Source organism: Lineus longissimus, chromosome 10 (assembly GCF_910592395.1).
Source record: "Lineus longissimus chromosome 10, tnLinLong1.2, whole genome shotgun sequence".
Taxonomy (NCBI): Eukaryota; Metazoa; Nemertea; class Pilidiophora; order Heteronemertea; family Lineidae; genus Lineus; species Lineus longissimus.
Genome location: NC_088317.1, coordinates 15,816,389 through 15,844,374, shown reverse-complemented (window position 1 = coordinate 15,844,374; position 27,986 = coordinate 15,816,389). Strand labels below are relative to the sequence as shown.

Here is a 27,986-nt window from a genome sequence, read left to right as displayed (position 1 = left end):
TTTGAGCCAATGAAATTGCGAGTTACAAAAACACAAGCCAGACTGAATGACTTTTGTTACCTCCACTCTGATTGGATGAAAGGTATTCTCCATATTGAAGCAAATCTACACACTCATGTAATATTTCTCTGACAATAAAAGTCGATTTTCGCAACTACTGTTGCTGTCTGTAACCAACTGAAATATTGGTGCGAACCCTAGAGATATGGATGCCAACGAATCAGGTATGAAAAATTGGTTTGCCCGGTCGTTTTGGAAGAATCGCCCCGCTTTTGATGCTGCTCGTGAAAAATATCGAAATCCGGACGAGTGAACAATGTCGCAATATGTACAAAAAAAGTCGAAATTTCCGGACATCTGGCAGTTGAGCTTAGGCGATATCGGCAGGGTTTTGCTGATGAATAGATGTAGATATTTTCCCCCAAAAAAAGCTTTTATGACATTGGTAAGCTGATGATGATCTTGTCAAACGTACCACCAATCGAAGAAAATGAAAGCTTTGTAATGTAGTGACCTATTTTCGGACGTGGTACAGTACAGTGATGATTGAATCTGCTCTTTATTTTTCAGATGGCTCACAGAGCGGTGGATCTACACCACTTCAGGACGAACATGACGAATTAGAAGGTGGTGAACAGGTAAAGAAGTCACATGCCATAGTTGTTACAGTCGAGCCAATTTATAAACCTGACTCCGTCTCCTGTGACACCCCGAATGCTTAGACCTCCTTTAAATTCTTTGTTGTCAACTAAAATTATGCTTGAAATGTCATCCCACGTCCTGATGAAAATGATATCCCCATTGTAGCCTTAAAGGGGGACTATAGGCAGTGGACAGTCCATTCAATGTGCCACGTTTCCTTTTGTTAAAGAACTTTTTCTGTCTTCAGGCACATTCTGACTCTGGGTCGGGACGAGAAGTTGGGTCGGATGAAGAGCAAGTAGCTCACTCTGGTGCAGAAGATTCCAACCATGGTTCGGATGACGAACAGATGGACCACTCGGATGGAGGAGACCGGGAACGTGATTCTGGCAATGAGATGGAACCTGGATCAGATGATGAACATGTGGCTCACTCTGGAGGTGAACAGGAGTATGATCCTGAGGACCACGTGGCTTATGATAATGGTGTAGCGTCGGAGAATGATGTTCATATGGAATCTGGAGATGAGGCACAGCCGTCAGGCGATGAACATGCACGTGACTCAGATGATGAACGTGTTCATGAATCAGATAATGAACGCGTGCTTAACTCAGATGATGATCATGCACGTGACTCAGATGATGAACGGGCACGTGACTCTGACGACGAACGGGCACGTGACTCTGATGATGAACGTGGCCGTGATTCAGATGATGAACAAGAAGTTGAAAGAGCTCGAGATTCCGATGATGAGCGTGAAGTGAATTCTGGGGATGAAGCCATGGCTCGAGGTTCTGGTGACGAGAGAGCAGGTTCTGGGGATGAGGGTCAAAGGTCAGATCGAGAGTCTGGGGATGAGGCTGGGGTGAATTCTGATGACGAAGGACAGCGGTCGGGTTCGGAGGCTGGGCAACATTCCGGTGATGAAGGGCACAGATCAGGGAGTGAAGGAGAAAGAGGTTCAGATGCCGAGGAGATGCAGAGGTCTGGGTCTGAAGCCGAGGTTGAACATTCTGGGAATGAGGCAGAATCGGGGGATGAAGGTCACAGATCAGATAATGAGGATCGCAGGTCAGGTAGTGAGGGTCGTAGGTCAGGAAGTGAACGCGGCTCCGATGCCGAGGGTGAGAGAGTGTCGGGAGACGAAGGACGTAGATCTGGTGATGAACCGATGTCCGGTGATGAAGCTCGAGGGTCAGGTGACGAAGCGAGACAGTCCGGAACTGAAGACGAAGACCAGGCTTCAGATGTAGAGAGACGGGATTCGGGTGATGAAGCAGTGCAGCGGTCAGATATTGGGAGTCCAAGATCTCCACCAGAGAGCCCGCAAAGTCCTGTAGCACCTCAGTATTCTGGTGATGAAGGGGCAGCATCAGACGCAGAGGGACCAAGAAGTCCTATCGGTAGCCCAGATTATGAGGCTCCGCGAAGTCCTGATGAGGGTGAGGGATCAGATCGTGAGGCAGTGTCGGGAAGTGAGGGTCAACGGAGTCCACGAAGATCAGGCAGTGAAGGTGGAGGGAGTCCACAAAGGTCAGGCAGTGAAGGTAGAGAGAGTCCGCAAAGGTCTGGCAGTGAAGGTAGAGGAAGTCCGCAAAGGTCTGGCAGTGAAGGTAGAGGGAGTCCACAAAGGTCTGGCAGTGAAGGTAGAGGGAGTCCACGAAGGTCAGGCAGTGAAGGCGAACGCAGTCCACGAAGGTCGGGAAGTGAAGGTGAACACAGTCCGAGAAGGTCAAGGTCGGGCAGCCCAGCTGGTTCTGGGGACGAGGCAATGTCTGGTGCGGGAAGTGTCCATTCGGGCGCAGGGAGTGACGATGAGGATGTACCTCAGCGGAGGAAACGGAAGCGCCTGGCCGAGTCTGATGACGAAGGCAGTGAAAAGGGTTTATTCGACGATGAAGCTGATGACAAAAGCGATGGGGACAGCGATAAAGAGTAAGGCCAAACACATTTTTTCTGCATTTCTTAAAAAACTAGAGAAAGAAATCAGACTAGATTCTAACAATGGTCATGAAGATGTGTTTTATTGAATCTTTGGTTTTTTGGACAGTTTGAGATGTTTGACCCACTACCTTTTGACGATTGTATTTATTGAATTGATAACAGTATTTGTTTTGTCATTTTAGGTCGGCAGTTGGAGAACTCCTTGCGGATATTTTTGGAGAAAGTGATGAAAGCGATGAAGAATTTGAGGCAAGTATAAAAATTTCTAAATCTCTAAAGTTGAAGATAGGACTGCGTGTGTTAAAATCTATAATGAAAGTTTAGGATTTATCAATAACATTCTGGTGGTCTTTGTAGGGTTTTCGAGAGGCAGATGTAGCAGCCCAGAAACATCAGCTGGAGAAGGAGTCAGATGACGAGGACAATGATGAGGATATGCCACCACCCGAGGCGGTCTTGCCCCAGATGTCTGATGATGACGACGATATGGGCGTCGTTGAGGATAGTGGGTACGTGTAGCCGACCCTGAGGGCCTAGTTTTAAGGCGCCCGCCTCGTGAACGGAAGGTCAAAGGTTCAAGGCCTGCTGGTAACATCTTTCTGATGCAGATGGTTGGTTAGCCGCCAGCTAGTAAAATATAGGGTACAAACTGCCTTCTCGCCAGGCGCCTGGCATTAGAGATGGGAGTTTGGAAGTAAAGAGTGTCTCATAAGCCAAAACTGGCTGGCCCTTTCATTAGGGTTTACACTATATTAAACAAACTTTATAGCTTTATCTTTTAAGCTGAATAGAGGTAGAAATATTACCCCTAGGAAGGTTAAGGTGAAATTTACAACCACATGTGTCTTGCCTTTAGACTGCACAGTCATCAACATGTTTTTGATATCTCTCATTTGATTTCTTTGGACTTTTAGTATGTTATGTAGTAGGCCTTAGGATCCCAATGCAAGATCATTTCTGTTGCAATTCTGTCTAGGTCCAGCCTGGAGTTTTCACAAATTGACTGGACTATGTGATCAGGGTTTTTTCCTTCATAAATTGACTGGACTATGTGATCAGGGGTTTTTTCCTTCATAAATTGACTGAACTATGTGATCAGGGGTTTTTTCCTTCATAAATTGACTGAACTATGTGATCAGGGTTTTTTTCCTTCATAAATTGACTGAACTATGTGATCAGGTTTTTGCCTTCATAAATTGACTGGACTATGTGATCAGGTTTTGCCATCATAAATTGACTGGACTATGTGATCAGGTTGTGTTTTTGCCTCCATATATCCTTTCTTGCTGTAGCATGATCTTTGCGTCGGACTTTGACCAGATGATGGCCAAGAAGAAAGCGGAAAATCAAGCAAAACGACGTAGGAGGCGAGATGAAGGGGAGGCTATCAACGACAGTGATGACCTCATCGCAGATTTAATCAAAAAGATGAAAGAGGCAGCTGAGGTAATGAACAATGCACAACTGTGCCGTCCTTAGAATATGTCAATTTCCATAACCTTATAAACAACCTTGCTGAAAACTCAAGACTATAAAGTTTTGGTCAAACTTCTACCAACCTTGCTGAAAAACTCCGAGACTGTAAACTTTTTGTCATAACTCTGCCAACCTTGCCAAAAATTCCAAGACTATGAACTATTTGTCATACTCTTACCAACCTCGCTGGAAACTCCCAGATTCTGTAACATATAAGGTTTTTGTTGACCACAATCCATGAAAGTTTATTGGAAAAAATCCAAGTTTCTTTAAATTGACATGTCTTACTTTCCCATAGGCCTTTGCATGTCCTGTCTCAAAAGTTGTCAAACGATTATCAATCTTTTTCTGATGAATGACGTTGCTGTTGAATTTGCTTTCAGGAAGACAGAATTTTGAATGGCCAAAGAAGAGCAGCAACAAAAAAACTGAAATTATTGCCTTTAGTTTTGTCCCAGCTCCGGAAGTGAGTACTAAAACTTGCTGATTTTTGCCATTTTTTTGGCAAAAAACTAAAAAAGCTCATACAGGTCTCACTTGTGCTGTGAAGTATAACGTAATAACCAGACTGAGGTTTGAACCCACATTCTATCCTTGGATTGAAAGTTGGACTCTTTAAAATGCCACCGTGCTCCACAATTTCATTACCCTGTTGGCTGCCTGGTCTCTATTTTATCCGAGAGGTGGGTAGTTCCAAATTGGAGACACATTGGTGCAGTTAGACTGACACCTGGAGCATGAGTATTCAGAGGAGCTTAACCTTATCTTGTCATATTTCCTGGGGACATTGGGCGCTGCTGAAAGTGATATCATTTCTGTTTCATTTCAGAGCTGATCTCCAGATTGCATTTTTAGACTGTGGTATTCTTAGTGCTATAACGGTGAGTTAAGATCATGTAGTACAACATTTGCATCAGGTTGGGTGCAAGCAATGTCAAAGTTCCACAGTTCTTGGACAGGCGAGCTTCGACTGACAGAGCCTTTTCTTTCAAACGGCCTCCCCATTAACATAATTGACACCTTTCGATGATAAAATAGTTGTAAGCTGTGTCAGTTTTCCGAAATGAAAAGTATGATAATGACTCAAATTGACCTCGGTAATCAGGACACCTCTTAATCAAGGACAACATATGTGTGTCCCAAGGGTGTCTTGAATGGAGAGTTCCTGTTGTATGTTTATTAGGTATTTGTTTCCTTTCAGGAATGGCTTGCTCCGCTTCCGGACAGATCACTGCCCCATCTTCATATCAGAGAAGGTCTACTCAAAATATTAGTCGAAGTAAGAATTAAATTTCTTATTTTCTTTTCAATAGCGTTCTGGCGTTACTTGTTCATCAAGTAGTCAAATTGGTGCGGCCTTCTTTTCCCTCGGCCTTTGCCTTGCACTTGGCGGTGTTATTCTCAAGGGAGTATTCCTCCTCCAAGGCGGGATAAGGGTATGAAGTGCCACTTTGGTTAGATGCCAATTGCGTTCATTGGCCTAGTGACTGTCTTCAGTCAAAAGTCGAGTTCACGCATGCAACTCATGTTTTTCCTCTTTCTCTCTACCGGATACATCTCATTCGAAGGAGTCAGCAAGAGCCAGAATGTCAGTTCCTTGAAAGTTACACGGTTTATCAAGAAATGCCATCCAGGTTTTTCTCTAGGGATCAAACCCGGGCCTAATTCGTGGTAGCCAGCAGAGTAAAATATAATTAGGGACTTCTTCTTCTTCTTCAGCGTTCGCTCTGCACTTGGAGGGGTCATTCTCCTAGGAGTAATCCTCCTCCAAGGCGGGATGAACGTATCCTGCGTGCCACTACGGTTAGGCGCCAATTGGGTTTATTGGCCTAGTGGTCCGACTTTGGCGAGAGAGATAGAGTCCACGCAAGCTACTCATGTTTCTCACTTGGTGGGGTCTTAGCTTGCCCTGGCATAGACACCAGGTACAAGGAACCTCGGTTTTGAGTCTCATTTGAAGGACTGTGAAGAGCCAGGAATTTTAGTTCCTTGAAAGCCACGCTAGTTCATCCAGACATACGATCCGGGGTTCTCCCCGGGATCGAACCCGGGCCCTATTGCGTGGTGGCCAGCAGTGTAAACCACTAGGCTATGAGGCTCAATTATAATTAGGGACGAAATAGCCTTTTTCATTCTCATAATTTTCTTAATCATCTCTTTTCAGTTTCCACCAATCCACGGTGATTACCTGAAAAGCAGTGGAATAGGGAAAGCTGTCATGTATTTACATAAACATCCGAAAGAAGTTCGAAATAATAAAAGATTTACAAACAAGCTCATTCGTAAGTAGCGAGATGGTTCGGTGTGTTATGTTTCTTCTTGGTTACCTGCAGACTCTTGTGAGACATGGGTATGAATCATAAGGTTTTAGCTCATCATGTTCAAAGGGAGGGGAATGTGATGCTTAGATGTTGGGGCTGAGCAGTGACATCATTTGGGGTCGATCCATCCCCTGGACTTTGATGAATTTGTTGACAAAATGTGCCACGAATTTGTTGACAAAATGTGCCACGTTTGGATAAGATCTTGGTTGATGTAGCTTCACTACTGATATTGTTGTGCCAGCGACACAATGCGTCACGTGGGTCAGTGATGTTATTTTGACTTCCAAATTGGGGTCTTATCTATAATGGCATCATTAGCGCGGCCTCGGTAGCCACTTTTGGAAATATGTTTGTCACTATTTCTCACACTTTTGATGCCTTAAACCATCATGTTACAGTTAACCAAGCATTGGCAATGTGAACTTGACTTCATATTCACACCATCGGTTAAAAGTTAAAGTAATACTGTGATGTGATTTACGACTTTGCGGAAATACGTCCGTTTTTAATTGTTGATCACAAATGTAAAGTTCAAATTTTCCATTTTTGATCAGATTTATAATAAAATCGCTGAATGTAAACCACTGCGACCGTGAAAATGTTCATGTTGTAACGTCATCAACGAAAAAGGCATCGAAGCGAGCCGTCCGGGCGGGATTAAACCATCAATTTCTAGAAAATGTGCATTTCGATTCGAAAACGTTACCGATTTATGAGAAAGTGACGTAGTCATTGGTCAAAAACAGCTAAAACATTATATGGTGAAATTTGACACGAGTTACCCTTAAAGCCTGGAAAAAAGTTTGCCTCATAGCTTTTCTTATCGCTCTCTTACAGATGAATGGGCGCGACCGATTTTCAGCTTGACGTCAAATTATAAAAATCTCTCTCGGGAGGAAAGAGAGCAGAGAGATTACGACCAGCTGCCGAAGAAACGACGGGTGAGCTCTGAGGGTGGGGCAACTCCAAGACAGGACATGGAAAAAGCTCTAAAGGGGCAAGAAAAGTAGGTGCTTTAAGAAATGACGTCATTTGCCAAAACGACGCTCATGTTATCTTGTTGTGACGTCAGATGAGTTGTGGCACTTGAATCCACTCTGGCCCTCTTCCCCCAAGCATGTCCAAAAGAGTTCTGAGCCCTCTACTGGTGTTCGTACCTATCTTTAATCGAGTTTATACCCGTCTTCTCTCTCTCGTGGAAGTACCCTTGCACAGTCTCCTCTGTTGACGTCCCTCTCAACAATCTTTCCATGGACCAAGTTTGGTCTGGCTCTCATTCTTTGCCAGGCAGTTTGTGGCTATGGTACTAAAGGCATCGGCTGCTGTCTGGTCCGAGTTTCTTAATGCGTGGCACTCCCTGCCAATTTATCAGCCCTTTCATTATTAAAGCGGATACCTGAATAACTTGGGATATAAACATTATTAAGTCTCGGTTGCTCTGAAGTGGCCTAGATTAACGCGTCGTGCTTTGTTTTCAGGGGTGCTATACGGCCTGGTGAGAAGGGTTGGGTTGCGCGTGCACGAGTTCCACAGCCCTCGAACAAAGACTACGTTATTCGACCAAAATGGAATACGGATGAGGCGGAAGGGCCAATAAAGGTAACACCTTTGAATAGATTTGGTAGCTTCTTAAACGAATGCCCTAAAACACATTTTGACTTCTAAAAGGATTATTGGGATGATGTGCTTTTTATTTCGTTAAAAGATTTGAATGGTTAGAATGTAATAGACATTTTGTGGAGGTGCTTTAGAAATGTAACTCGATGTCACCTCTTTCAGCCTGGTAATACCACGCGCCTCCCTGCGAGAGCTCGTGATATTTGGGTGGTCGATCGCTCCGGTCAGCGTAGCTACACGCCAGGAATTGGCAGAGGCGCAATGACTTGGGACGAGGCTTTCACCTCTCAAAGTGATAATCACAACTTAGGAGATCAAGTTCCCTCTAATCGATCCCTAACTTCACTACGACCGCTGGATAAATTGGGCTTTAGAATTTCGATTTGGAAACCCTTGCATATAGGACAATGTTGTAAAAATCCTATTTAGTTTAGCCAGGTTGCAGTTACGGCTCTGTGCCCTTCAATAGAATACTACAAAAGCTGAGACTACCACTTCGTAGCACTGACTACTGCTGTGGTATTGCGTTGTTGTGGCAAAGACGTGACATCACTTTTGTATGAGTTTTGACGTTATTTTTATGCAAGACTTGGTGGAAATCAGGAATAGGATGCCTATAATGCGGTTATACTAATTCCCGACCTACCCCGACTTTTCCCGACATTTACCGACTTGCGGAAAATGTTGCCAAAATATAGTGTATTAATCATCAGAATATTTATATTTGTACTGTTTACATACATATACAGCACGTCTGTTAATTTCAAGACATTTGAACGATGCTAAGTTGAGCAAATCAACTCCAATAATTACATCTATTTACCAACCGCAAGGCCGAACATGAGCATATGCGCTATGCATGTACAGTTTACAAGAAGCGACAACCACAACTAACAAAGATTACCGACCTGCAGAAAATAATTGCGGTTGGTAAATAGATGTAATTATTGGAGTTGATGTGCTCAACTTAGCATCGTTCAAAAGTTTTGAAATTAACAGACGTGCTGTATATGTATGTAAACAGTACAAATATAAATATTCTGATGATTAATACACTATATTTTGGCAGCATTTTCCGCAAGTCGGTAAATGTCGGGAAAAGTCGGGGTAGGTCGGGAATTAGTATGACCCCTATAATGTACAAATATTCTCTAACGTTTCTTGATTCTTGTTTCTCGTTTCAGATGTCAAAGAAAAAGAAGCCGTCTCGCATGGATAAACACGTGAGAAATTTCGCCGAGATGAAAAAACAATTAAAATCACAACGTGCCGTTAAAATCAGTATCGAAGGAAACAAGATGTCTTTATAGTGTTTTGCAGCCTTTGAAAGGACTGGGTTTCTATTTTTGAAGCATTTGTGGGATATTCACGTCAGGATTTTAGTCAAACGGATAACCAGTGCAGACAGTGCATGGTTTGTGTAGGTCATTATCATCTCGGAAACCCGTGGGAAATTTGTACATGTAGTTGCTCATCCATGCATGGATTGTATATTCGTTATTTGAGAAGTTCTATTTTCTCATGATGGAAGTCAATGGAAAAGTGTGGATTCGTGGTCTTATCTTTATTTTCAGCAAGTGTAAAAGTTTGCATTTCCTATGTCAACAGTCTCTGTAGTTTATGAGTCCACGCAGATTCTTGAATAAAGCATTTTCCAAAGCTTCTCATTCCAGAGCTTGAAATGTCAAAGAAACGTTGAAATCTTGAAAACGTGCCTGTAAAAACTTGAGAAATTTTGACCACCTTAGGTGTATGTACCCTTACATTGGCATGCCTGATGATCTTGCATACCTAACCTGCTGATGAATCGAGGAAAGGTTTAGAGAAAAATCTAATCAGAGGTGCCGATGATTTACAATTATGATGAGTACGCCTCCTGGAAATACATATCTTATCTGTACATGTAGGTTTACTCAAAAAATATGAGGCTTGCTTTATATGTTTTGGTAAGTGCAGTATGAACTTGAGCATGGTTGTACAGATGTCAAATATTTTGTGTATTTTGTGACACGGAAAAGTCATTCGCCATCAAATATATCTCCTGAGTAGTCTCAAGTTACTAGCATTTTCTCAAAAGTTTATGGGTGGTGGGGGGAGGGGGATTCATTGTGCTTAGAGATGTTTATAAGTTGCTTCAGCACACTCACAGGAGGGCTTCAGTTGATTTGAGAAAATGTTGCTAATTTTGGATTTTGTCCGCAGTATTTGTAAAATAAACAAAAAGTAAACAAATGTATGTTTTTCTCCTCGGTTTCTCTCTCATGGGGTACGATGGCCCGTCTTCGAGATCTCAGTTTGTTGTGAGCACTCCCAGGACTGATTCAGGCTGTCCCTTTATTCAGAATGGATGACTTTGCACAAATTGTGATAGTATCCCTGCCTGACTCCAAGGACAGATTCAGGGAATCCCTGTATTCAGGACATATACAATGAGACAGGTCGTAAAACAACCTCCGTCTTGCTGTGAGAGGATGCAACAGATAGCTTCAGGAAGATTGTGACACTTGTCTTTGGTCACAAAAACCTGTCTTGCTGTGCGAGGACAGATCCTGAGAGTCCCTGCATTGAGGAGGACAGATAGCTTGAGGAAGACTGTGACACCTTCACTAATGCAGAAAGATAGTGACACTAAATCGATGCCTTTGGTCACTGAACCTGTCTTGCAGTGCGAGGACAGATTCAGGGAATCTCTGCATTGAGGACACATAGTTTGAGAAAGAATGTGACACTTTAATATATTGATGTCTTCTGTCATTGAACCCGCCTTGTTGTGAGAGGACAGATCCAGAGACTCCCTGCATTGAGGACAAATAGCTTGTCACCGATTGTGACACTTACATCGATGCCTTTGGTCAATGAACCTGTCTTGTTGTCGGAGGACAGATTCAGAGAGTCCCTGCATTGAGGACAGATGGCTTCAGAAAGATTGTGTGACACCTCCACTGATGTTTTAAGTTACTGAACTCGTCTTGTTGTGTGAGGATAGATCCAGACAGTCCCTCCACTGAGGACAGACACCCTGAGAAAGATTGTGACACTTACATCGATGCCTTTGGTCACTGAACCTGTCTTGCAGTGCGAGGACAGATTCAGAGAGTCCCTGCACTGAGGATAGATAGCTTGAGGAAGGTTGTGACACTTAAATATATTGGTGTCTTCAGTCATTGAACCCGTCCCACTGTGAGAGGACAGATCCAGAGAGTCCCTGCATTGAGGACAAATAGCTTGTCACCGATTGTGACACTTACATCGATGCCTTTGGTCACTGAACCTGTCTTGTTGTGAGAGGACAGATTCAGGGAATCCCTGCATTGAGGACAGATTCAGGAAGGAGAGAATCAGAGAGTCCCTGCATTGAGAACAGATCGCATCAGAAAGATTGTGCCACCTACACTGTAATCTTAAGTCACTGAACTCGTCTTGTTGTGTGAGGACAGATCCAGACAGTCCCTGCACTGAGGACAGACGACCTGAGAATGATTGTGACACTTACATCGATGTCTTTGGTCACTGAACCTGTCTTGCAGTGCGAGGACAGATTCCGAGAATCCCTGCATTGAGAACAGATAGCTTGAGAAAGGTTGTGACACTTTAATATATCGATGTCTTCAGTCATTGAACCCGTCTTGTTATGAGAGGATTGATCCAGAGAGTCCCTCCATTGAGGACAGTTGGCTTGAGAAAGATTGTCGCTCTTACACCGATCCCTTTATCACGAAGCCCGTCTCACTGTGAGAGGACAGATCCAGAAACTCCCTGCATTGTGGACAAATAGCTTGTCACTGATTGTGACACTTACATCAATGCCTTTGGTCAATGAACCTGTCTTGTTGTTGGAGGACAGATTCAGGGAGGAGAGAATCAGAGAGTCCCTGCATTGAGAACAGATGGCCTCAGAAAGATTGTGACATCTACACTGTAATCTTAAGTCACTGAACTCGTCTTGTTGTGTGAGGACAGATCCAGACAGTCCCTGCACTGAGGACAGACGACCTGAGAAAGATTGTGACACTTATATCGATGCCTTTGGTCACTGAACCTGTCTTGCGGTGCGAGGACAGATCCAGAGACTCCCTGCATTGAGGACAGATAGCTTGTCACCGATTGTGACACTTACATCGATGCCTTTGGTCACTGAACCTGTCTTGCGGTGCGAGGACAGATCCAGAGACTCCCTGCATTGAGGACAGATAGCTTGTCACCGATTGTGACACTTACATCGATGCCTTTGGTCACTGAACCTGTCTTGCAGTGCGAGGACAGATCCAGAGACTCCCTGCATTGAGGACAGATTCAGGAAGGAGAGAATCAGAGAGTCCCTGCATTGAGAACAGATCGCATCAGAAAGATTGTGCCACCTACACTGTAATCTCAAGTCACTGAACTCGTCTTGTTGTGTGAGGACAGTTCCAGACAGTCCCTGCACTGAGGACAGACGACCTGAGAAAGATTGTGACACTTACATCGATGCCTTTGGTCACTGAACCTGTCTTGCTGTGCGAGAACAGATCCAGAGACTCCCTGCATTGAGGACAGATAGCTTGTCACCGATTGTGACACTTACATCGATGCCTTTGGTCACTGAACCTGTCTTGCACTGCGAGGACAGATCCAGACAGTCCCTGCATTGAGGACAGATAGCTTGAGAAAGATTGTGACACTTAAATATATCGATGTCTTCAGTCATTGAACCCGTATTGTTGTGAGAGGATTGATCCAGAGAGTCCCTCCATTGAGGACAGTTGGCTTGAGAAAGATTGTGACTCTTATACCGATCCCTTTATCACGAAGCCCGTCTCACTGTGAGAGGACAGATCTGAGAGTCCCTGCATTGAGGACAATAGCTTATCACTGATTGTGACACAAACATCGATGCCTTTTGTCACTGAACCTGTCTTGTTTTCGGAAGACATATTCAGAGAGGACAGATTCAGAGAGTCCCTGGATTGAGGACTAATAGCCTGTCACCGATTGTGATACTTACATCGATGCCTTTGGTCAATGAACCTGTCTTGTTGTGGGAGGACAGATTCAGGGAGGAGAGAACCAGAGAGTCCCTGCATTGAGAACAGATGGCCTCAGAAAGATTGTGACACCTACACTGTAATCTTAAGTCACTGAACTCGTCTTGTTGTGTGAGGACAGATCCAGACAGTCCCTGCACTGAAGACAGACGACCTGAGAAAGATTGTGACACTTATATCGATGCCTTTGGTCACTGAACCTGTCTAGCAGTGCGAGGACAGATTCAGGGAATCCCTGCATTGAGGACAGATAGCTTGAGAAAGATTGTGACACTTTAATATATCGATGTCTTCTGTCATTGAACCCGTCTTGTTGTGAGAGGATTGATCCAGAGAGTCACTGGATTGAGGACAGTTGGCTTGAGAAAGATTGTGACTCTTACACCGATCCCTTTATCACGAAGCCCGTCTCACTGTGAGAGGTGAGATCCAGAAACTCCCTGCATTGAGGACAAATAGCTTGTCATCGATTGTGACACGTACACCAATGCCTTTGGTCACTGAACCTGTCTTGTTATGGGAGGACTGATTCAGGGAGGAGAGAATCAGAGAGTCCCTGCATTAAGAACAGATGGCCTCAGAAAGATTGTGACATCTACACTGTAATCTTCAGTCACTGAACTCGTCTTGTTGTGTGAGGACAGATCCAGACAGTCCCTGCACTGAGGACAGACGACCTGAGAAAGATTGTGACACTTTAATACATCGATGTCTTCAGTCACTGAACCCGTCTTGTTATGAGAGGATTGATCCAGAGAGTCCCTCCATTGAGGACAGTTGGCTTGAGAAAGATTGTGACTCTTACACCGATCCCTTTATCACGAAACCCGTCTCACTGTGTGAGGACAGATTCAGGGAATCCCTGCATTGAGGACAATAGCTTGAGAAAGATTGTGACACTTTAATATATCGATGTCTTCAGTCATTGAACGTGTCTTGTTGTGAGAGGATTGATCCAGAGAGTCCCTCCATTGAGGACAGTTGGCTTGAGAAAGATTGTGACTCTTACACCGATCCCTTTATCACGAAACCCGTCTCACTGTGTGAGGACAGATTCAGGGAATCCCTGCATTGAGGACAATAGCTTGAGAAAGATTGTGACACTTTAATATATCGATGTCTTCAGTCATTGAACGTGTCTTGTTGTGAGAGGATTGATCCAGAGAGTCCCTCCATTGAGGACAGCTGGCTTGAGAAAGATTGTGACTCTTACACCGATCCCTTTATCTCGAAGCCCGTCTCACTGTGAGAGGACAGGTCCTGAGAGTCACTGCATTGTGGACAAATAGCTTGTCACTGATTGTGACACTTACATCGATGCCTTTGGTCACTGAACTCGTCTTGTTGTGTGAGGACAGATCCAGACAGTCCCTCCACTTAGGACAGACGACCTGAGAAAGATTGTGACACTTACATGGATGCATTTCGTCACAGAACCTGTCTTGTTGTGCGAGGACAGATTCAGGGAGTCCATGCATTGAGGACAGATAGCTTGAGGAAGGTTGTGACACTTAAATATATCGGTGTCTTCAGTCATTGAACCCGTCTTTTTATGGAATTACTGTCGTTTCGCTACATTGCCAGTTCGCTACAAGTCGTTTCGCTACATGTGGCGGTCGTTTCGCTACATGGTAGGTCGTTTCGCTACATGGGTGGAGACGAGCGATGGGTGGAGTCGTTTCGCTACATAATGGGTATGGTCGTTTCGCTACATGGAGGACGTTTCGCTACATGGGTGGAGACGAGCGAGCCAACGCGAAGGCCTTGCAAAGGCCTCCAAATCTGCGTTGGAGTGCGTTTGAATGACCCCTGTCAATCAATAACAACATAGACTGGCACGAGAAATCCGGGGCGGTATCCTTAGGAGGCGCTAGGCCTTTGGTGCAGCATTAATATACGGCCCTTTTCAGGGCCCTCAAAAATGTAAAAGAGACAAATGTGCATGGCCTATAGATATTTCTAAGCAAGTAATAAAAATAAAGAAATAAATCGACAAACTCAGCTTTTGCAATAAATTCACGCAAAGCACGGTATATATTGAGAGTTCATTTAAGTATAAATCTCATCATCCATCTGTATATATAGATATACGGTCAAATGATGGAACAATTAATTTGAGGCAGCTCAATGCATATATATCGGGTGTCCCAAAAAAAATGTCCCAAAGTTCGACGGGTATAGCTGTTGGTGGACTGATCTCTTTCAAAATTCTCACAGTTCAATACTTCAAGATATTGTAAATATGATGGCATGGGAACCAGTCCTCCCGACCATTGTAGTATACACAGTGTATGACACTGACGCTCTTAGTGGCGCTATAGGAGCAATCTTTCGCTCAAATCAAGTAAATATCTCTGGGTACAATAAACCTAAACAGACATGTTTGGTGTCATTTGATAGGAAATTTCATAGAGATTCCAACCATGCAATTCTGACCCTATAGCAGAGAACATTATACCAACTTTTTTAGGATTTTAACAAAAAATGGGGCCGGGCGTTTTTCGTAGGGGCGGGCGGGGACGATCACCAACTCTTTTTTTTATGTGGCCTAACCCAGGCCAGGACGACAAGTACCCCTTGCGCGCCATCAAACCGTATAAGTTTTTTTACCGGCAAACTGTGCTATAATAAATTTGTAGTCACCACCGGGAATTATAGTAGGGTAAAATAGAGTAAAAATAATGACTACATCCATGTAGCGAAACGACTCCACCCATGTAGCGAAACGTCCTCCATGTAGCGAAACGACCATACCCATCATGTAGCGAAACGACTCCATCCATGTAGCGAAACGACCTACCATGTAGCGAAACGACCGCCACATGTAGCGAAACGACTTGTAGCGAACTGGCAATGTAGCGAAACAGCCTGATACCTTTATCACTGAACCCGTCTTACTGTGCGTCGACCGATCCAGACTGTCCCTGCATTGAGGAAATTTGGCTTTATACAGTCCCTGCATCAAAGGTGGAGCTCCGTCTTGCTGTGTGAGGACAGATTGCGACAGTCCCTGAATCAAAGGAGGAGCTCCGTCTTGCTGCGTGAGGACATATTGCGACAGTCCCTGTATCAAAGGCAGAGCTCCCTCTTGCTGTGTGAGGACAGATTTCGACAGACCCTGTATCAAAGGCGGAGCTCCGACTTGCCTTTTGAGGACAGATTGCGACAGTCCTTGTATCAAAGGCGTCCCTGTATCAAAGGCGAATCTCCGTCCAGCTGAGTGAGGACAGATTGTGACAGTCCCTGTATCAAAGGCAGATCTCCGTCCAGCTGAGTGAGGACAGATTGCGACAGTCCCTGTGTCAAAGGCGGAGCTCCGTCTTGCTGTGTGAGGACAGATTGCGACAGTCCCAGTATCAAAGGAGGAGCTCCGTCTTGCTACGTGAGCACAGATTGCGACAGTCCCTGCATCAAAGGTGGAGCTCCATCTTGCTACGTGAGGACAGATTGCGACAGTCCCTGTATCAAAGGCGGAGCTCCGTCTTGCTGTATGAGGACAGATTGCGACAGTCCCTGTATCAAAGGCGGAGCTCCATCTTGCTACGTGAGGACAGATTGCGACAGTCCCAGTATCAAAGGAGGAGCTCCATCTTGCTACGTGAGGACAGATTGCGACTGTTCCTGTCGGTGGAGCACCGTCTTGCTGTGTGAGGACAGATTGCGACTGTCCCTGTATCAAAGGTGGAGCTCCGTCTTGCTGTATGAGGACAGATTGCGACTGTCCCTGTATCAAAGGTGGAGCATCGTCTTGCTGTGTGAGGACAGATTGCGACTGTCCCTGTATCAAATGTGGAGCACCGTCTTGCTGTGTGAGGACAGATTACGACTGTCGCTGTATCAAAGGTGGAGCACCGTCTTGCTGTATGAGGACAGATTGCGACTGTCCCTGTATCAAAGGTGGAGCATCGTCTTGCTGTATGAGGACAGATTACGACTGTCCCTGTATCAAAGGTGGAGCATCGTCTTGCTGTGTGAGGACAGATTGCGACTGTCCCTGTATCAAAGGTGGAGCACCGTCTTGCTGTGTGAGGACAGATTACGACTGTCCCTGTATCAAACGTGGAGCACCGTCTTGCTGTGTGAGGACAGATTGCGACTGTCCCTGTATCAAAGGCGGTGATCCGTCTTGCTGTGTGAGGACAATTCAGACAGTCCCTGTATCATAGGCGGAGATCCGTCTTGCTGTGTGAGGACAATTCAGACAGTCCCTGTATCATAGGCGGAGATCCGTCTTGCTGTGTGAGGACAGATTCAGACAGTCCCTGTATCATAGGCGGAGCTCCGTCTTGCTTTGTGAGGACAGATTGCGACAGTCCCTGCATCAAAGGCTGAGCTCCGTCTTGCTACGTAAGGACAGATTGCGACAGTCCCTGCATCAGAGGCAGAGCCCCGTCTTGCTTTGTGAGGACAGATTGCGACAGTCACTGTATCAAAGGCGGAGCTTCGTCTTGCTGTGTGAGGACAGCTTCAGACAGTCCCTATATCAAAGTCGGAGCTCCGTCTTGCTGTGTGAGGACAGATTGTGAAAGTCCCTGTATCAAAGGCGAAGCTCCGTCTTGCTTTGTGAGGACAGATTGCGACAGTCCCTGTATCAAAGGTGGAGATCCGTCTTGCTGTGTGAGGACAGATTGTGACAGTCCCTGTATCAAAGGTGGAGATCCGTCTTGCTACGTGAGGACAGATTGTGACAGTCCCTGTATCAAAGGTGGATCTCCGTCTTGCTTTGTGAGGACAGATTGCGACAGTCCCTGCATCAAAGGCGGAGCTCCGTCTTGCTGTGTGAGGATAGATTCAGACAGTCACTTGTAATAAAGGCGGAGCTCCGTCTTGCTCTGTGAGGACAGATTGTGACAGTCTCTGTATCAAAGGCGGAGCTCCTTCTTACCCTGTGAGGACAGATTGCGACAGTCCCTGCGTCAAAGGCGGAGCTCCGTCTTGCTTTGTGAGGACAGATTGCGACTGTCCCTGTATCAAAGGCGGGGCTCCGTCTTGCTTTGTGAGCACAGATTGCGACTGTCCCTGTATCAAAGGCGGAGCTCCGTCTTGCTTTGTGAGGACAGATTGCGACAGTCCCTGTGTCAAAGGCGGAGCTCCGTCTTGCTGTGTGAGGACAGATTGCGACAGTCCCTGTATCAAAGGCGGAGCTCCGTCTTGCTGTGTGAGGACAGATTGCGACAGTCCCTGTATCAAAGGTAGAGCTCCGTCTTGCTGTGTGAGGACAGATTGCGACAGTCCCTGTATCAAAGGTGGAGCTCCGTCTTGCTGTGTGAGGACAGATTGCGACAGTCCCTGTATCAAAGACGGAGCTCCGTCTTGCTGTGTGTGGACAGATTCAGACAGTCCCTGCATCAAAGGAGGAGCTCTGTCTTGCTTTGTGAGGACAGATTGCGACAGTCCCTGTGTCAAAGGCGGAGCTCCGTCTTGCTGTGTGAGGACAGATTGCGACAGTCCCTGTATCAAAGGCGGAGCTCCGTCTTGCTGTGTGAGGACAGATTGCGACAGTCCCTGTATCAAAGGTGGAGCTCCGTCTTGCTGTGTGAGGACAGATTGCGACAGTCCCTGCATCAAAGGTGGAGCGCCTTCTCATGCTGTGTGAGTAATTTAGATTGCCCCTTACCCTTATATCAAAAGCAGAGGTCCGTTTTAGAGATTCTTGCCATACTTGGGTAGGGATGGGATCCCTATCCAATGTGGGGACATGGGCCTGTCGTCAAAAGGACAGTGAAACAGAAGCTCTACCAAAAGCAAAAGGGTCCTGATATCCAAGGTACAGGAGCTTCTCCAAGACAGTAGGGTATTTTGGCCTATCTTCAATGACACAGTGAGATAGAAGCTCTACCCGAGGCAGAAGGGTCTTCTTGATGGTTTCCCAGGTATATGGGCTACCACAGGTACATTCGCTACAACAAGTATACATGTAATACTTAGTAGCCAAGTCGGTTACCTGGGCCTGTATGAGTTAGAGAAATGTCTTGCCAGAGGCAGAGGGATCTTGACGGTGTCCCAGGTACATGGGGGCTTCATGCCGAAAGGACTGAGTACTCTTCCAGCTGGTTATCGATTCTTACATAATTACCTCTGCCAGCTGGCTATACAGGATTCAAACATGTCTCGGGAGATTTTTGCCTTCTCTTCAGCTAACAGGTTTTTTCCCTTCAAAATGAGGTGATTGGGGAAGGATGTCTCCTTTCCAGTATTTAAAGCTGCCAACAAAAAATGAATACTTTCTTTCAGTAGAAAAATTCCTTTATTAAACTGTGGGTTATAGAAATTACCAGATTTCAAAATGTACAGCAGTTGTTGAAATAATTACAGGGCTTGTCAAAACTTGTATAATTGCTCATCAATCTTTAGTCCTAAAGCTACAGTGGAACTTCTCTGTAATCAGGACACCTCTCTTATATGGACAGCATATGTCAGTCCCAAGGGTTGCCTTAATAGTGAGGTTCTACTGTTATTATTCTGTCTTGGTGATGATAGAAAAATGGGGTTAATCTATGAATTGACCAAAAGGGTCTAGTATCTACCCCAACCTGCTCAGATTGGTAATTCAGGTGTCCACTCAACAGTTGAACTATCATCATGGAATTTGACGGGTAAATCATACTTTAAAACCTCGGTGAAAATAACAGCATTATTGTTATATCAAGTTTATAAGAAATCTACAATGTTTATGATGGTCAAAGAATACAGACATCCATTTAACCTGTTAAGTTTCCCAAACCATGCTGACATTATTTTATAATTTTCTCCAATAAGATTCACCCAATAGCCAATAAGGATTCTAATTTTATCATACTTTTATTTTAAAGGGAGACTATAGGCAGGAGACAGGTTACGCCTGATTAAGTTACTTGTCAATAGAGGTCTCTCCAATCTCACATTACATTGAAACTATTCATGCTTATGTGAGGACATGAAGTCACTTGTTTGAGGATATGAAATCAAATGAAAACTACCAATTTAATCCCCTACAGTATCTCCTGCCTATAGTCCCCCTTTAAGTAGCCTACCCACCTGTATAAGAAGATACAACTAAACTAAACGTACATACAGTCCCACTCACAACTGACATCCCTTAATTCGTGTATATGCAACCTACACAAAAGATCTGACCACAATCTACATGTGAGGAGGCGCTAAACTTAATATTTCATGTGCACCTTTTGGACAGGATCGCCTTCACTGAGAAATGCACACAACCAGCACACAGGTAACATAGCACCAGCGCATACTGTACACAGCTTAAGCGAAGCAGTGGAAATGTCAATTGTGACCAGGACTGTAAAATCTGAGACCAAATCTCTCTAGAGAAACATAGAACATCACAAACATTAGAACTATTTTCTAAAACTCTATAAAATAATCATGTGAACTACCAACAAATAATTTGCGTCCACAACTACTGTGTGTTCCACTTTAGTCTGCCAAAATCTCGGTAACATTTTGTTATAAAATGCATCAGTTTTTTTGGCAGACTTGATGGAAATTTAAAATCTAAATACTCTATGGTCTAATTTTGATTAAGTCAGTTACTACAAACTACAGTATCAGTACACCATATTGCTGTGTTATTGTCGTTCTCCACTCTATGAGTGACTATTTTTCTTCAATTCAATAGCGCTGCATGAAGAAAATAATCATGACATTGGACTTCAGACATGGTATATATTAAGCACAGCTCAGCCCCTTACACCTCACCTTTGATTCATGTTTACGCCAGTGACATCATTTTCAATTCATGCGCATGTCGGCAAGGATATTGAGTCAAAAAGATGTTCTATACTGGAAACCACCAAATCTTTGAAGATTTCACAAAAAAGCGAGAGTTGAAAATAAAAGTTTTTGAAAAACATTTCTGATTGGAAAAACCAAAAGAAATTTCAGAATCTTCCAAAATAAAAATCGTTAAACATCAAATTTTTTTAAATCTTGCAAATCGCAAAAATCAAAAGACACAAAAATTTGGTCGTTGACAGTTTTAGCATAACAATGCCACCGTTATAAAGCCAGAAATTATCACCAGGGATCGTCTCGCTGGAAATATCTCTCTCGGCAATATGGAGAGCCACGAACAACGACAGAAACATGGCGGACTGATTTCAAGGGACAAACTGTAAAGAGATCACCACCATCACAAAACAATATCAAATTGTACAGATTTGAGCAGTGGTACTATTTGGTGAAAAAATTGTCAAACGCGCCTTTCGGGAGCCATTAACTGAATATAAAACACCCACTTCACCAATTTGAGAACATTATTTATGTTAAGTAGTTTGAAATATTTGTACATGTACCAATTGTAAAAGTTACACCCAGTTTACATATGAACATCACATCACTTTTAAAAATACACCATTTAAAGGGAGATTATAGGGAGGAGCCAAGGGGCCCAATTATAAAGTTACACAAAGTCGTCAACAGGGTTGAGTTGTTCAAAAAAACATTACTTGTAGCTTTAATGGAGGCGTTAAGTCTTAACATGAAAATGTTAATGGGTTTAACTGGAAGAGATAATGTCCTTAAGGAGAGCCGTCGGGGATAACATGAGTTTTCGGGCCCTGGTGCCCGGTGCCTCTATCATGTGACTGGTGCCTGGTGCCTCTATACGGGCCCTGGTGCCTCTATGTCTTTACAAAGCCAGTTCCTTTACTGTGGCTATTAGTCGCTTGGAGACCTCCAACTGATACCACTAGCTCCTGCCTATAGTCCCCCTTTAAATAGACAAAACACTTCACAGAACAAACACCATCACGCACAAAATAACAACTGATTTTGACAAAGTGCTCTACCGCTCAAACAATACAACAAAATTTTCACTGAGAAACAAATGTACATGTAAATTTAACAAACTTATTTTACCCTGTTAAGCACATTATGGCCAGTCAATATCATCAAGGGGAAAAAAAATTCTAATAAAAAATTAAGAATTTTTTTTCCCGATACCTAGTGTAATACTTATATGAACCAAATTTAAATAATAAGTTAAAAGGAACGTGAATTTTCACACCAGTAGTTATTAAAGTTAAAGGTTTGGGCATATCTGTCTTGTCTGCTGCATAATCAGACCAGAGCGCGTCAGACCAGGTCGTCCTCCTCAGAGCTTCTCATTGTCCCACGCTCAAAATCACGTTATGGGGACCGAAGCTTCTCCGTGGCTGCCCCAAAACTTTGGAATAATTTACCATCTGAAATAAGATCAATCCCAACCATCAATTCATTCAAGACCGCTTTAAAATCCTGGCTTTTCAAAAAACACTACGGTATTTAGTAGGAGGTTTTTTTCCCGCGCTTTGAGCAGGGCGACCTGGAAAGGCGCGTTATAAATATTAAATTGTATTGTATTGTATTATAGTTTGATATCAATTATGAAAGGTAATCATCCGACTTTACAATTTAATTCTGGTCTGTCCTGAAATCTTTCAGTAGGCCTCAGATGAGCTGCTAAACCAGTGTCACAACCTGAGCATATCTGGCTTGGGCCCATTTTATGCCTGGGTGGAGTGAGGCGAGTGAGACAAAGAGACTTGCCTACAGTCTCATACCGACAGTGGGGATCGAACCAGGGACCTCTTGACCGCCAGTCAAAAGTCCGTGCCACTACACCACAGTGACTTCTTACTTTTGCCAAATATGATTAACCCTGATTTCATTGATACCTTGATTGATTTCAGAGGTCTGGGCAATATGGAGATCGGACAAATCTTGTGCGGAGGGAAGTTTCTCTAATGGGTCACATTTTACAGATTTAACACAAAATAACCTACAAATAGTAACCAAAGAACTACAGTAGAACCTCCCTTTGCGGACACCTCTGTATTAAGGACACCCTCTCTATCAAGGACACAAGTTATGGTCCCAAATTGGTTGTTTCCGTTCGATTTGACCTCGCTAATCAGGACACCTCGCCAATAAGGACAGCATATGTCAGTCCTGGGGTGTCCTCAATAGAGAGGTTCTACTGTACTAGTCTTTATACTGAACAAATAAACAATCTAAATGCAAAATATGAAGCTTATAAATATCTACATATTGAAAAAGAAGGAATTCATATATTGCATTATAAGCCCTAAAAATACTAACTAATTATGTACAGCGAATCATTATGCACTACAGTGATATGCAATGACACATATTTTTTTCGAGACATGATGGCTAAATTATTAACTAGTGTGAAACCAATTTTATTTGGGAAAATCATATTCTAATTACCATAAATGTTATTTTGTAAGTTTTTTTATAGCACTTTTTTATTAAAGTACTTTGCATTTCCCTCGCCTAATTCAGAAATTCTTTCACGAAGAAATTAACAACCTATTCAGTGTCTGAAATGTACACATAATAAATCGGTTAAAAAAACTTTACTATGCAGTCATGGAATTATTGCAAGCTTTACTTGAGCAGTTGTTATTATTTTTACATCAATATCATATTTCCTATTATTTGACATGTTATCATTATTTGACAATGTTTGAGCAATTGTGTGTTCGTAAAATTTTACATCCATTTATTATACTCTTTTGATATTTGAACTGAATACACCAAAAAAATCACCAGGAAAACAAATAAAAGAGGAAAGACTTAGAAATTGAATTTGAAAATGAAATATTTAAAGAGAGTTTAACCGCCAAACTTTCACACCTCTATTTCCACAATTTGTGAAAATATCTGAAAAGAAACAGCCTGGCCAGCAACAAAAGCGAAAATGTATACAGTAGAACCTCTCTATTAAGGACACCCTTCGGACTGATAAGTGCTGTCCTCAATAGAGAGGTGTCCTGATTAGAGAGGTCAAATTGAATGGAAACACCCAATTTGGGACCAAAACGTGGGTCCTTAATAGAGAGGATGTCCTTAATAGAGAGGTGTCCGCTAAGGGAGGTTCTACTGTAGTTCAGTATTTTATTGACATGCCTTGTTGAGCACTTTAAAGTGATACTATGATGTGATTTACAACTTTGCGGAAATACGTCCGTTTTTAATTATTGATCACAAATGTAAAGCTCAAATTTCCATTTTTTGATTAGATTTATTATAAAATCGCTGAATGTAAACCACCGCGACCGCAAAAATGTTCATGTTGTGACGTCATCAACGAAAATGGCATCGAAGCGAGCCGTCCGGGTGGGATTAAACCATCAATTTCTAGAAAATGTGCATTTCGATTTGAAAACCTTACCGATTTATGAGAAAGTGACGTAGTCATTTGTCAAAAACAGCTAAAACATTATATGGTGAAATTTGACACGAGTTACCCTTTAAGTGAAACCACACTATCTGGCCTTATATCTCCCGAGGGTTGAAGACCCAAATGGTAAGGTGAAGAGCTGCAGTTTGGGATGTAAACTTGGGGAATATTTATTTCGAACATCGGTACCAATCTTACTACCAAATTGAGCAATTTGTACACCTTTACGACACCAACTCTTAGTTGATCGAAGCTTGCATAGGTTATGTATATGCACCGAAAAGTGCAAAAGATGACATTTATTGCATTGATGTTAAATTGAATATCATAACCATTTTTATGTCGATTTCATACATCAGAACTCATACATGTATTTGTCGAAAAAACAGACATCCTTCGAAAAATGGCAATGTCTTATTCTTGTTGACCTCATGTGACTACTTTCACAAGAGCAGGTAAACTTTTACACAGTTGATTCAACAAGTTTAACTGCGATGAAAAAGTACAGTCCAAATCACATTTGACATCCCTCCTGCTTCGCATCAGTGATGCGCGAGTTGCATGACAATGATGCACCAGTGATGCGCTTATCTCTCATAGAGAGGTGTCCTGATTAGAGAGGTCAAATTGAATAGAAACAACCAATTTGGGACCAAAACTAGTGTCCTTGATAGAGAGGTTGTCCTTAATAGAGAGTTTGTCCTTAATAGAGAGATTGTCCTTAATAGAGAGTTTGTCCTTAATAGAGAGGTGTCCGCCAAGGGAGGTTCCACTGTATATTATGCTCGACCTACGTGCGAATTGCGCTCTGGGTAGCGCATCAATGATGCCCCACTGACGCGATTTACGGGACGTCATTTGTGACTTGGACTGTAGTGCTCAAAAATTGCCTAGTGTATGTCACAATATTGAAAAATCTTGATTTAAAATGGTTACAACAGAGAGATAGGATAGACAAAGGAAAGAGATAGATACATGTAAAGATCATTACCGTGTAGATTGTACATTTCAAACACTTATTGTAAACAATATTTCAAATAGAAATGTACATGGTCATAGAAACAGGAATGTAGTTACAGAGTTCAAATAGATTAAAATTGAAATCATTTCATTATTTATTGAATATAATTATCATTATTCTGTGCATATTGGCATCATTTATCCAATATTTATCTACCATAAAAAAATTATGAGAACACATATACTGGCAGTTTATTTCTTGACCTTTCTAAACACTCAGATCTATAATTCTAGCAGACGTCATGTGAAACCAAAACAAAAGTGTCCATTTAAAGAAAAACGCATTTGTGACATGGTAGAAAACTAAGCCTATAACTTTATATCATCCCAAAGCAGGCCTGTTGATCATTTCTGAAATACACTCCGATAAATATCGTTCTACCATGCTTGGATTTAAATTCGGAATTGAATCTTTCACGTCATTTCTCCTATAAAAATATATCATTATCATAAATTAACATCAAGTTCTTCATTTGAATATACAAATGCATTTATCACAATTTCAAAATTCAAATCCCAGCATAAAATAATATATGTAGTATTTTTTATTCAGGTATATAGCATAAACCAGCAATTTTTATTGCAGCAACAAAAATCGCTGGTCAGGAGAAGCATCGGTCATAGCTGCGACCTGGTATAAATGTCTAAACCAGCAAAGATTAGTTTTACTTGCAGACAAGAAATCATTTTCTCGCTCCCCAAAACGATAATAATCGCAGGTCAACGCGATAAAAAGTGCTTGTTTGCACGGTGTTTTACCTCTACAATGGTACCATTATCGGTCAAGAAAACTGATGTAGTATAAAAGTCACGATAATGCACTATCCAAATCAACCAATCAATCAATGAGCAATGTGTCAATCAAAATTGAACCCAGACTACGCTGGAGGAGATGGTTTCGTATAAAATGTATGAAATGACATATCGGATGACTTGGATGGTATTACTCCATAGCGCTATCACCTAGCATAGCGCTATCACCTAGCATAACGCTATCACCTAGCATAGCGCTATCACCTAGCATAGCGCTATCACCTAGCATAGCGCTATCACCTAGCAAAGCGCTATCACCTAGCATAGCGCTATCACCTAGCATAGCGCTATCACCTAGCATAGCGCTATCACCTAGCATAACGCTCACCTGGCATAGCGCTATCGCCCTTTTGCATCTAGTTAGTGACACAATAATACATGTAATAATTCAACATGTGCCAATGCGGAATCCCGTTCGCTACTGAAATGGCCAGGGACGACTCAAACTGACCCTTCAGTCAACAATAGAATCTACTGATATGACAGCTGAACAATAATCTGAGACTTCACGTCTCCTCATCCCGCCTTCTTCTTCAATTTCTTTCTCACCATACCGAGATACTCATGCGCAGAATTCTGTAGACTAGAATCGAGTTCGAGTGATCTCACATAGGCCTTTTCCGCCTTGGAATACTTCCCCCAGCGGTGATAGAGGACGCCTAAATTCGTCTGGAACAACGCCGTGTCTTTGACTTGTATCGCCCGTAAGAAATGACGTTCGCTCTCCCTGTACTTTTCTTTCTTGCCGTAAATGTTCGCCATCTGGTAGTTGATCTGAGGGTCGTTCGGTAGGTGCTGCAGGGCTTGCTGGCCGATGTAAATGGCATCCTCGAGTCGTCCTGAAGATGGATTAAGATGACAATGAGTACCGCACATTTACACGAAAATCATAATAATGGCGACTTCTACACTTATGGTCCTTAAAGAGGTCCAGTAGTAACACATTAAAACCTCTCTATTAAGGACACCCTCGGGATTGTCAAGTGCTGTCCTTAATAGAGAGGTGTCCTGATTAGAGAGGTCAAATTGAATGGAACCACAAATTCGGGACCAAACCTAGTGTCCTTAATTGAGAGGTTGTCCTTAATAGAGAGGTGTCCTGATTAGAGAGGTCAAATTGAATGGAAACCACCAATTTGGGACCAAACCTAGTGTCATTAATTGAGAGGTTGTCCTTAATAGAGAGGTGTCCGCTAAGGGAGGTTCCACTGTACATACAAAGGAATCTAACCAGTGCATTAAATGAACCAGTGCTATGAATGAAATGTCATGTAGCAACCCCTCCTACATTCTTGATACCAGACATGATATCTGTTGATTGAGTGATTCAGGCAGTTAACGAAAATGCATCTCGAATTATACTCTATAATTGAGGATGTCATACATAGGGTAAAAATAATTGGCCAGGTCTATTTGGCAAGCCGCTTGCCGAACAGGCATCTTTTTTTGTCCTGTTTGGAGAGCCGCTTGCCAAACAGCACTAAAAAGCCACCCTGTTCGGCCAGCCGGGCTTGCCAGGTAAAAAATCTACCCTGTTTGGCGAGCTGGAGACTTTACTTTAATATTAATGAGTTCGGCTCTCAATTCAGGACAAGAAAAAGTCGCTGTTTGGTAAGCCGGGCTTGCCAAGTAGTCATTTCCAAAATAATTTTGTGTACTAACTCTGCTACTCTCAGGTGTGGGTTAAAATGCTCAGTTTTATGAATGAGATCTTATTCCTGCCTTAGTTTAGTAAGCTTTTCCCAACCTGTTTCCTATAAATCTCTGTCCACAGTCCAAGTCGCAACTGACATCCCTTAATTTGTGTACAAAATACATGCGAAACATAGAGAGATAAGCGTGTGACTGGTGCGTCATTTGCACCAAGCCAGTGATATTTAAAATATCTTATGAAATACCCCAAGTCCCATTGCAAATAACATACCTAGGTTATCCAAC

At 43.0% G+C, this 27,986-nt stretch overlaps 2 protein-coding genes across 3 annotated transcripts in view; one reads left to right on the top strand and one right to left on the bottom strand.

Moving 5' to 3' along the window:
- Positions 1 to 95: 95 nt before the first annotated feature.
- LOC135494893 (protein IWS1 homolog) lies at positions 96 to 10,210 on the top strand. Its single transcript, XM_064783206.1, has 13 exons — positions 96 to 224; positions 571 to 638; positions 890 to 2,577; positions 2,769 to 2,835; positions 2,944 to 3,095; positions 3,879 to 4,032; positions 4,446 to 4,528; positions 4,892 to 4,943; positions 5,264 to 5,341; positions 6,227 to 6,344; positions 7,224 to 7,392; positions 7,865 to 7,985; positions 9,188 to 10,210. Exons 1-13 carry the CDS (start codon positions 206 to 208, stop codon positions 9,311 to 9,313), a joined length of 2,895 nt encoding a protein of 964 aa, XP_064639276.1. The 5' UTR covers positions 96 to 205; the 3' UTR covers positions 9,314 to 10,210.
- Positions 10,211 to 19,271: 9,061 nt separating this feature from the next.
- Positions 19,272 to 27,986, bottom strand: part of LOC135494469 (protein O-mannosyl-transferase TMTC4-like) — a 30,543-nt gene continuing 21,828 nt past the window's right edge. For both annotated transcript variants that reach the window (XM_064782482.1, XM_064782483.1), the window contains exon 13: positions 19,272 to 26,887. In XM_064782482.1, coding sequence (XP_064638552.1) covers positions 26,565 to 26,887 — 323 coding nt within the window. In that variant the 3' untranslated portion in view covers positions 19,272 to 26,564. The remainder of the gene's footprint in view (positions 26,888 to 27,986) is intronic.

Excerpts from the sequence above, each read along its gene's own strand:
- LOC135494893 (XM_064783206.1), top strand. Across the intron at positions 639-889 it reads AATTAGAAGGTGGTGAACAG|GCACATTCTGACTCTGGGTC; the intron begins GTAAAGAAGTCA and ends TTCTGTCTTCAG. Across the intron at positions 4,033-4,445 it reads AGATGAAAGAGGCAGCTGAG|GAAGACAGAATTTTGAATGG; the intron begins GTAATGAACAAT and ends ATTTGCTTTCAG.